Source organism: Malus sylvestris, chromosome 14 (genome assembly GCF_916048215.2).
Source record: "Malus sylvestris chromosome 14, drMalSylv7.2, whole genome shotgun sequence".
Taxonomy (NCBI): Eukaryota; Viridiplantae; Streptophyta; class Magnoliopsida; order Rosales; family Rosaceae; genus Malus; species Malus sylvestris.
The window spans coordinates 22,203,861-22,215,162 of NC_062273.1; the positions used below are offsets into that span (position 1 = coordinate 22,203,861).

At 34.0% G+C, this 11,302-nt stretch overlaps 1 protein-coding gene across 3 annotated transcripts; it reads left to right on the forward strand.

Annotated features, from left to right (window-relative positions):
* The first annotated feature begins 8,012 nt into the window (after positions 1 to 8,012).
* On the forward strand, positions 8,013 to 11,092 carry LOC126599281 (transcription factor bHLH137-like). Of its 3 annotated transcripts, none has more exons than XM_050265636.1 (8): positions 8,013 to 8,576; positions 8,914 to 9,099; positions 9,220 to 9,285; positions 9,398 to 9,466; positions 9,574 to 9,657; positions 9,845 to 10,042; positions 10,184 to 10,321; positions 10,675 to 11,092. In XM_050265636.1, exons 1-7 carry the CDS (start codon positions 8,199 to 8,201, stop codon positions 10,277 to 10,279), a joined length of 1,077 nt encoding a protein of 358 aa, XP_050121593.1. In that variant the 5' UTR covers positions 8,013 to 8,198; the 3' UTR covers positions 10,280 to 10,321; positions 10,675 to 11,092. The 3 variants fall into 3 exon arrangements, with proteins under 3 accessions (XP_050121593.1, XP_050121592.1, XP_050121591.1); XM_050265635.1 differs by having other exon boundaries at positions 10,802 to 11,092; XM_050265634.1 differs by lacking the exon at positions 10,675 to 11,092 and having other exon boundaries at positions 8,014 to 8,576; positions 10,184 to 10,520.
* The last annotated feature ends 210 nt before the right edge of the window (positions 11,093 to 11,302 follow it).

An 11,302-nucleotide genomic window follows, 5' to 3' on the forward strand; every position in this document is an offset into this window, starting at 1 on the left:
TTTAATAGAAGATCACGGTCGTTTACTTAAGCAAGGACCGGCCAAACTAGCCATTTAAAGAGGTGGACGGCCAAGATCTAATCAGTTTCAGACCGACCAAATTTTGAGGATATATTTTTCTTGCATAGAGGAATTGATGGGATGGAAGTCTAGGGTTCGAATAAATGATGAGGTTGAGAGTTCAAATTTTGTCAGAGAATCCAGGCAAATTACCAACTCAAGTGAAGTTAGATCTTCTTACATATAATACTACAGCAAATTAAAGAAAATGAAGTTATGAAAATAGTAAAGTATTATAGAATATCTTCGACTGGAAATAAAGTATTATTAAATTCATCATTCATGAGAAAAAGAATAATCTTAAACTTGAGTATTAAGTGGTCTAACACATGATTTTATATTGTTAAAGGGCCTAATCGGATAAATGGTCCCCGTGGTGATAAGGTATTCGGATGATAGCCCCTGTGGTAAAAAAATTCGAATTTAAACCCATGTGGTCTAAGTCTGTTAGGATTTATGCCCTTCTGTTAAATAATGCTGACGTGGCTACCACGTGACTACCAAATGTCTGCCACGTGGCAAAAATAATAATTTTTTATTATTTTTTTAAACCTGAATTTTTACAAAAAAAAAAAAAAAAAACCCAGAAACTCTTCCCGCCCTCCGCTCGTCCCCCCCCCCCCGCCGGACTTTTTCTCCTTCTTCTTCCCGCCGGAGGCCAGCTCCCCCCCCTCCCCCGCCGCGCGACCCTCCTCCCTCTCCTTCTTCCTTCTTCTTCTTCTTCCTGCCGGTCTCCCCGCGCGACTCCTCCCTCTCCCTCTTCCTTCTTCTTCTTCTTCTTCTTCTTCTTCTTCTTCTTCTTCTTCTTCTTCTTCTTCCCGCCGGAGACCAGCTCCCCCCTCGCCGGAGCCCTCTCCCCGCGCCCTCCTCCCTCTCCCTCTCCCTCTTCCTTCTTCTTCCTCTTACAGATCTGGGTTTTTTTTTTTTGTAAAAATTCAGGTTTAAAAAAAAAATTAAAAATTATTATTTTTGCCACGTGGCAGACATTTGGCAGCCACGTGGTATATATGTGGCAGCCATATCAGCATTATTTAACAGAAGGGCATAAATCCTAACAGACTTATACCACAGGGGTTTAAATCCTAACAGACTTAGACCACAGGGGTTTAAATCCGAATTTTTTTACCACAGGGGCTATCATCTGAATACCTTATGACCACGGAGACCATTTATCCAATTAGGCCTTGTTAAAGTAGTGATAGTCCCCTAAGTCTTCATTTTGAGGACGGTTGCGGTCCTTGTTAATAAGAATTATTAGATTAATCTACCGATAGATTAACTTATAAGCTTAAACTATCTCTCTTATACCTAATCAAAATCCGCATTATCTTTCCCCACCTAACAACAAAAATTCTCTATAATTCCTACTTTACCCATGTACAATTTTTCTTTTCAATTTGAAAAACCTAAAAATTAGAATCGACGCCACCACTAAACCTCTCTTGTACGGCGCCACCACCTCGCCCTTCTCATTCTCTCAGGTCGTCCAACGCATTGGCCCACACAACCCATTCGGTTATCTTTGATCCTCCAACAAATTGGATGAAAAACTAAAAAACTTAAGGCTTATTATATTAAGGCCTAATCGGATAAATGGTCTCGTGTTCATAATGTATTCGGATGATAGCCCCTGTGGTAAAAAAATTCGGATTTAAACCCATGTGGTCAAAGTCTGTTAGGATTTAAACCCCTGTGGTCTAAGTCTGTTAAGATTTATGCCCTTCTGTCATTCCTCCATTAGGTTTAGGTTGGCAAAATCGGATAAATGGTCCCCGTGATCATAAGGTATTCGGAAGATAGTCCCTGTGGTAAAAAAAATTCGGATTTAAACCCCTGTGGTCTAAGTTTGTTAGGATTTATGCCCGAAACTAGAGGTTCTGTTATTTCTCTGCTAAGCTTACAGGAGCAGAGTTTCTCTGAGGAGACGCGACAGAACGAGGTGGAACTAATAAATCACATAATTCATTAAAATTCAAGATCTAATAAATCAAATAATTCAAAATGCCTTTATAAAATTAACGAGTTTTTTACTCCTGAATATCCAACCGATTAATTAATTCTTTACTAGCCTCTTGCCACATGCATACGCATGTGGCAATTGACATTTTCATATATCTTTTATTTAAATAATTAATTTACATAATTAAAAAAATATATTTAAAAAAAAAAGAAGAAATGAATTAAAAATGTGAAACCACCCACTACTGTTGGAGGATTTGTTTTTGTTTTTTTTTCTATAATGTTAAATATTAAATTCATTCAAAATAAAAATATGGTTAAATACTTTAGCTTCTTTTGGTTCAATTGTAATTTATGAAATTCTTAAAGGACAATTTATGGTATTTTGAATGTTTCACCATTTTGGGGTGCTCACTTTATATATATAGATATATAGATATATATCTTTTATTTAAATAATTAATTTACATATTTTTAAAAAAATTATTAAAAAAAAGAAAGAAATGAATTAAAAATTATTTAAATCCGAATTTTTTCTACCACAGGGTCTATCTTCCAAATTCCTTATGACCACGGGGACCATTTATCCGATTTGGCCAACCTAAACCTAATGGAGGAATGACAGAAGGGCATAAATCCTAACAAACTTAAACCACAGGGGTTTAAATCCTAACAGACTGTGACTACATGGGTTTAAATTAAAATTTTTTTACCACAGGAGCTATCATCCGAATACCTTATGACCACGGGGACCATTTATTCGATTAGGCCTTATATTAACATCCCACAAATTGTTAAATAAACTTCACATACTTAATACATCACATATTTATTTTTTCAATTAAAAATTATCTTAATATACCCCACATACTTCTCTATAATACCCTCATACCCCACATTCTTAATACACACCTTACATTTTCTACATCAAGGTATAAAATATCGATGATATCAGAAATATCGGTGGTCCAAAAACACGGAAATTTCGATGGAAATATCGGGATATTATCGATATCGATAAAAATTGAATAAAAACCAGGGAAATTGTAAGAAAAACTTGAAAATTTTTATTGAAACTTTGCATGATGTTTATTTAGTCAATTATCTATTAGTTTATCACAAAAAATTGGAAGGAAATGCATTGCATGATAGATATAACTGATTTAAGTTTATTATATATCGAGCTGGCAAATATTGTGAGTATAGAAAATATGTAGTAATTAATGAAAGAAGTTTAAACACACCATAATCATTTATATATAATGAATTAGTACAATTTTTTACACTTTATACATTGCATGGTAAGATACATGAGTGACTTAGCAAGATCTAAAATATCGATGATATCGGAAATATCGGTAGTCCAAAAACACAGAAATTTCGATGGAAATATCGGGATATTATGGATATTTTAGACCATCTACATGCACCCCCATATTTTCTATACCTCACATTTCTCAAATCTTATAAAGCTTTTAATTTGGACAAAAATGCCAACTAGAATTTTGACAAAACATGCCGTCTGGGATTTAAAGCATATGTGGGTTGTTTTCAATTCCACCATTAAAACCCATGTCGTATGTTTTTAATATTTGGTGGTAATTTTAAGTGTTTAATTCTTCATCTAATCCATGTGATCCCTAAAAGATGAATACTAACAGAGAAGCTTGAATAACGTATCAAAAGCAAGATTAAATAATTATCGATGTCATCAAATCACTAAAACAATAAAAAAAATATGAAGTCTTACCTCATGTGAAGCTTCCAAAACATCAATTTCGTGTTTCATTCGTCAAAAATAATTTTCTCAATCAACATGTTTGTAGTTTCATTGGTTAGGGTTTTGTTCAACAATGGAGGGTCGAGGGGTTTTGATAGTTGAAAAGGATAAATAATACGTTAAAAGTGATTTGGGGTATATATATAATTTTTTATTTTTTTTAACCTAATAAGGTCAAAATTGCATTGGATAGTAGGGTAAATAAGTCATTTAATATTAAATTTTAATGTGGGTTGCATTCAACATTTTGTGGGATGCTAATATAAAAAGCCAAAACTTAATGTTGGTTGAGATTGGCCAATTTTAAATAGTTTAGAAAGTGAATTGGTTAAAAAGGGATAGTGTTATTAACACACTTATTTTTACCTCCTACACTCTCTTGTTAATTTTTTGTCATTGATTTTCTTCAATTCATTCAATCTGACGACTAAAAATTGAAAATAGGGTACGAGAAGTAAAAGTTAATGTGTGGATAGTACTACCCGTTAAAAAATAGTTAAGCAGGTAGATTCACACTCACATAATAGTTTAGGATAGTAAAGAGCAGTTTGCCGTTTGGTGAAATGTTAATCGTGCATTTCATTCGTTGATGAGGACAGGTGACCACTACCATATGTACAAAAATGAAGAGAAAAATAGGGCATTATTAGAAACGTCTGAATGAATGATGCTTTAATGGCAGTGCATGATGCATGGCACAGAGAGCTCCTGGCTGAAAGATACCTTACAATACACATATCCAATCCAATCATGATGATGATGATGCCGTTTGTATTTTTTATTTTTTATTTATAATGTTAGAATAAAAATTGATGTTGAACTTTGAATCGGAAAAAGTATGAAAAATCTCGCGTTTCTTTTTTCTTTTCTTTTTTGACGAAATGATGATGCTTTTTCCAATTTGCATACAGTACAGAGTTTCCCCTTAAGATGGTACTTCCAAAGTTGAAATAAAAGAGCAAGGCAAAAGAAGTAAAGAACCCTAAGACTTACGTGACATGTACACATTACCTTGGACTCTGGTTCATGCACTTCGCTTGTCATCGCCAGAAGGCAATCTGAAACCTTTTTTTTTTTTTTTTTTGTCTTTTTGACAATATATAACTCAATGATGTTAGGAATTGTTGAGAAATTAATGAAATTTAAAAGGGTAGAAAGTTCAAATATCAACTAATTCATATCAATCATCAACAAAAATTCATATCAATTTTTGTCAATCTTTAACGAAATTCATATCAATCATTAACAAAATTTCATATTGAGTTATCAATTAAATAAAATTAGGAATTTAAATAACTAAAATTTGAAAAACTAGGGATTTACCCTAAAATTGACTGTGGCTGGTGGTGACTCCGTGGAGGGCGACGATGCGCGGTGGTCAATTGGCTGGCGGCGGAGGCAGTGGCCTGATGCTGCTGCCTACTTCCAACGGGGGACGCACACGCAGCCTTCTTTTTGTTCGTGGTGAGATCTTGAGTACGATGGGGCATAAGTGGTCCCCCCCTTTAATTATATATATAAATTTAATCGGGACAACGACACTGCTTTTTTTTTTTTTTTTAAGTATTATAAGTTCTAAATAACGTCGTTTTGGTCTGGATTTAAAAAGAGAGGCATGCCGCGCGCAGCACAGCAGCAGCGAAAATGTCGGTCTTACTTACACTTGCAATCAAGGACAACTTGATCCTAAATATATCAACATTCAACAGTTGATGCAAAAATGCCGGTCTAGCGACAATGCGAAAATGTTGATCGACGGGCAATGCAAAAATAGGGTAACTTGCACGGCTGACTCTGTAGCGAAAGTCTCTATTATTTGTGTTGATGGACCAGCACTGGGGGAACCTAATGCTACATCGTATATGGCCTAAACAATGGGGGACCTTCAGGACATGCCCTAAGAATAGGGTAACCATAGCGTAGTCGGTGGACCTAATTTGTTCCTATTAAGGAAACTTGTCTAAATTAATCCCTAATTAGTAATACGCATCCATATCTTTAATACTATGTTTGAATGAGGAAAATAAACTTGGAATTTGAATAAAAGTCAAAATTTATAAATTGACATGCACCAATTTTCTTGTTTGGATTCATAACATAGAAATTTAGAATTTTCCGCGTGGAAAAAAAAACTTGGAATTTGGGGCCTCCAATTTCCAAGTTTAAATTCCATGTAAATAGGTGTCATTTCCCAATTTCTATGATTGGGAGTTTAAAATTAACAAATTCTGTTTTCAATTCCATTGTTCTTTTAAGTTAACCAAACAACAAAATTCACAAATTCTAGAAAATAAAATCCATTCATTTCAATTTCCGTCATTTTAAAATTACTTAGTAATCTTAAATTTCTTCATCCAAATATAATGTAATTCTTAACACATCCATATGTTTAATTCCGGATGACTGACATGTCAATGCTACAAAAGAGTACTGTTACTTTTGTTTCTGAAAAAATTTAAAGAAAGTTATAATTTGAAGTCAAATTTCAGGAAACTCTCTTAAAAGTGAGACTCTCCATGTACTTTTTGTCACCTCATATTTTCTACACAATATTTTATAATGTTGGGATAAGAATTGACGTTAAACTGTGAGGTGTTAGAAAATCCATGGAGTGTCCCTTAGCATTTCTCACCTCGTGACATGAGTTCAGCCATATATGATCTTGATTCACTTTTATTTATTTTTATAAAACCTTGATGGTACAAGGTAATTTTATTGATATGAAAAAAAAAAATTACACTTTACAAAATTTATCTTAATTTAATTTATTAATGATCTTTAACAAAACTCTTATGCAAATACAAATGCGTTCGAACCATTAGATTGACAGATCACCTTAATTTCTCTATTAAGGTATAGATCAATATTGCATGGTTTAAATAGTATTCCAACACAATGCGAATTCTATTGTACACAAATCCTTGTTTTTTGTAAGTGATTGATTCACTTTAAATGCCATAGGATTGGAACTCCATATCTCAAAAAAGAAGTTATGTAAAATTACAATAGGATAAGAGGCAGGAGGTATATATTTTTGGTGCAACAAGAGAAAACGTTGGATCATAATTAAATTCAAGACATAGGCAGTACGTACTTCACCAAACTGATAAAAAAAAAATTCATCATAGCTAGCTCTTTATCTCAAATAATGGCAGAAAAAATCAGAAGAAAATTAAGGGTACCCGTCGATAGCTCTTTAGCTCAATGTTTCCCCTCTTTCTTACTTTTTACTTCTCTTACTTTCTACTGAGTACTGATGGTGATATTTTCTCATTGATGGTACCCGTCGATCGGTTGCTTTTAGTCTCAGTCTGTGTAGTGCAATTGTTTCTGCTCATGTACATGGACATTTTACTTCACTTTTAATCAAATAGTTAATACTGTAAGGATATGACGGTAAAAGAGTCTCATATCGATGAAAGGAAAAACTTAGCAAAAACTTATAAAGAGTCCTACATCCCTACAAGTACAAAAGATGCCCCAGCTAGTGAACATTGAAAAAAGTAGATTAACGATGTTTTAGTCCTTTGCTAATTAAAATGGTCACCTCATTAGTTTTGCAGAAACTTAGCCATGTTGTTACGTATAACTCTTGACCAGTTTTATCATATTGAAGTGATTCTAGTACGTTTGACGTCAAACGTTAAAAGTGTTTATAGATTATAAAAGTACATTTAAGCTTGTATTTTTGTAAGAAGCATGTATTACTTTTTTATACACCTGTTAGAGTAAAAAATGCTTTTCATCAAATACATTTTTGGAAAGTATTTGAATTTTAATACAATTTACATGATAACTATAAAGCATATTTTACTGTGAAAGACTTATAGCTAAAATGATTAAGAGTTGCATGTGATTCTTCTATTTCACAATATTACTTGTATCAAAAGAAAAAAAACATATTTAGTTTTATATACAGTCAAAATTAAGTAATATATATATACCCATTGTTGATGGTATAAGCTGTTTATTTTTCTCTGTTTTCTTTCTTTTATTTATTTTTCTTTCATACACAACCATATCTATATGTATATTTATGTAGAGAGAGAAAAAGATAGAAAGGGATTGATGAGATAAGACTAGTCAAATGTACAGAAAAAAATTTGCATGGGAATGAGTTACCAAAAGATTTTATACATATTTTGGATGTCTCCCTTTTCTCCACGTCCCGGCCCCTCCTCACCTTTATATAAGCCATTTCCCACTCAGTTTCTCGCAGACAACCCACTTTTCTTGACTTGCTCCTTCTCTCTCTCTCTCTCTCTCTCTCTCTCCCTCTCCCCTCTCCCTCTCCCCCTCCCCCTCCCTCTTCTATCACTTTCTTTCAAATAACTCTCTCAACCATTTTTCCAATTTTTCAAAAGCTCTCTCTCTCTCCAGATATATATATTGTTATACAATGGCAGCCTTTTCATACAATGGCAGCCTTGACTCAATTTTCTTGCCCAACGCTCCGGCTACCAATGACATCATCATTTACAGTAACTTCTCTCGATCTTTTTACCCATCTGAGCCTTTAACCCGGGAAATTCAAGCTGATAATAATTCAAGAGCTGTTGAAAGCAGCTGCACTATGGATCACAGCTCCACTCATAAGGTTGCTTTTAGTGACAATGAGAATGAGCCTTCTGTGACCAAAAACAAGAGCAGAGAGTCCTCAACTGTTGTGGATGTGGATAGGCTTGAAATTGGTGAGCAGGTCACTCAGAAAGTAACTCCTATGGACAAGAAGAGAAAATCCAGAATTGGGTCATCCTTCAATTCTGCTCAATCCAAGGTATTTATATAATATATTATATATATACGAGCCATTTCTTAGCAGGGATCCCGTTTTATTGTAGCAAAAAATAGATGGTAGAGTTCAGTAGGGACCATGTATTTGCCGTATAGAACCGTCATATTCTAGAACAAAAAAGAGGAAAACGGTGAAAATTTATATGGTGAATACATGGTCTCTATGATGGTCTTATATCTATCACGTACAACAAAACGGGGTACCTGCTATAAAACTGGTCTTGTATGTGTAAATTTTCCTTTTTTCATGTGAGTTCTACAGAATTTCAGATATTAAATGACGGAAATTTGGGGGGTTTAATGGTGATGTACTCCACTAGGGTACTAAAGAGCATAAGGGAAAGAAGCAAAAGAAGGCTGGTGGCGGTACCAAGAAGGCTGAGGAAAAGAAGATTAAATCAGATAAAAAAGACCAGGTGAAAGTGAGAGAAGAACCTCCAACTGGCTACATTCATGTTAGAGCAAGGAGGGGTGAGGCTACAGATAGTCACAGCCTTGCAGAAAGGGTACAAAAAATATGAAATTTCATTAAACATACCCAACAGTTTATTTCCCAAAATTGCTGTTGTGCCCACCATTTTATTATATCTCATAATTGTGTATTCTTTTTTTCTCTGGATTTTTAGGTGAGAAGAGAGAAAATTAGTGAGAGGATGAAGATGCTGCAAAAACTTGTCCCTGGCTGTGACAAGGTGGAACCAGCTTCTCTCTCTCTTGCTTACTTGTCTTTACCTTATTTGTATATATTTTGTAATTTTTCTGACTAGATTCATGTGATTGATCTTTTTATTATAAATAAATTAGGTAACTGGAAGGGCAGTCATGCTGGATGAAATTATCAATTATGTTCAGTCCCTACAAAATCAAGTGGAGGTACAGTTTTTACTGTGATATCCGTGCACATACATGTTAATTTGTTATCTTAATTGAATATGTGATTTAACCAACTGTTTCTAATTATTTTTTTCTTGTTCGATCAGTTCCTCTCACTGAAACTTGCTTCTTTGAATCCAATGTTCTTTGACTTTGGAATGGACATGGGTGCTTTAGTGGTTAAACCAGAGGTACATAGTTAAAAAGTATCAGTTATGTTCAATCCCACTTCACAGCGTTTTCAAACACAGGAATGAAAATCTTCCGTCCGTTTCTAGTCGGAATAGAGAAACGAGAGTTTCATTCTCAAAAAACCTAATTCATGAACCAAAAATTACTAATGTAATTACAATTTGGTTTTTATTTTTTGCCATGCAGAGATTGTGTAGCATGGAATCACCATATCCATCTGTGCAACAATGCAACCCAATACAGTCCACACCTTTTGCTGATACATCCACCAATATCACTGCCACCACTGCCGCTGCCATTACCGCCTTCACCACAAATAACAACAATCATTTTCTGGACAATTCAGCTTCACATCTACTTCAAAGGCCAAATACCTTCTCGCAGGTATATACTTCTGACTTAATTTGTTAACCCAATTTCAATTTTTCTTTTAAAAATCACTTAACAAATGTTAATTAATGAATTATTAATTAATACTATTTTTTCTAACCTTGAGGTTCATGACAAAACATATATCGTTTTCAGGACAGTGAGAGCTTGTTGTGGGATGTGGAAGATCAAAGACAAAACTTTCATAATCCATGTGGTTTCAGCAACAGCAACTTGTGTTCTTTCAATTAATTATAATGCAAAAAAGCTGCCCCACAAGCATACCAGCATATGGTTGGCCCTCATTTCCTGTCTCATACTTAAAAACAAGTACATAATTATAACAAATTGATAAGATTATTACTAGTTAAATCAATGTAATACCACGTACTTGTGTTTATTATAGCCTTTAATCATTGTATGAAACTTTTACTATACTCCGATGTATAAGATCTTAATCAATGAATTATTCAGTGTATTAGATCTTTGTCAATGAATTCTTGATGAATGACCAAATTGCCAAAAATCATTTCGTATAGAATCTACCGAAACATATTAAAAAAAAACCATAATTTTGTTATTGTCCACCTTGTTGACTTATATAACTTACAAAGCTCTTTTTTTTTTTTGTTGACCAAAAAAAAAAGCTCTCTTCTTTTTTTCTTTGGTCTTTCCAGTTTGTGAAGAGACTAAAAGAAAGCAGCAAAAAACCGAGAAAAAGAAAACCAGACGTGGAAAATGAATCAAAAACTTAAGGTTCTCTCTTTTTTACAGTTCCATTGGAGTGGGAGCTTTGAACATGAATAAAGGTAAGCAATACCAGTGGATGCAGAAGAACACAAAAGGACAACAGATAGCAACCGACCAAAGAAAGACCAAATCTTTTTCTAGATCCCTTGCCTTATATTATCCAATGCACAAATTCCAAAGCCCCGTAGCCATATGGTGGTGGTGAAAAATTGGAATTTTAATATGTAAAAATAGAATATTATATTGACCATTAAATGTATTTGACCAATTCCTGTGGTTTCAGGTATTCTAGTTATTTCAGTTAATTTTTTTTAACCGTGTTTTTTGTGGTGCGTGAATTGAGAAAGTAAAACCCTAAAAGTAGGGTTGTTTGATTCTGTCGTTGTAGGCTTGCAGTTGACATGACTGGTTATGCAGTTGTTGTTTGTGGAATCTTTTTGGTATAATTTTGGGGTTATTGTGAGACTGATAGGTTTCTCTGATGACCTGAGGTTATTTCCCCCAAATTATCTACCCAACGGTTCT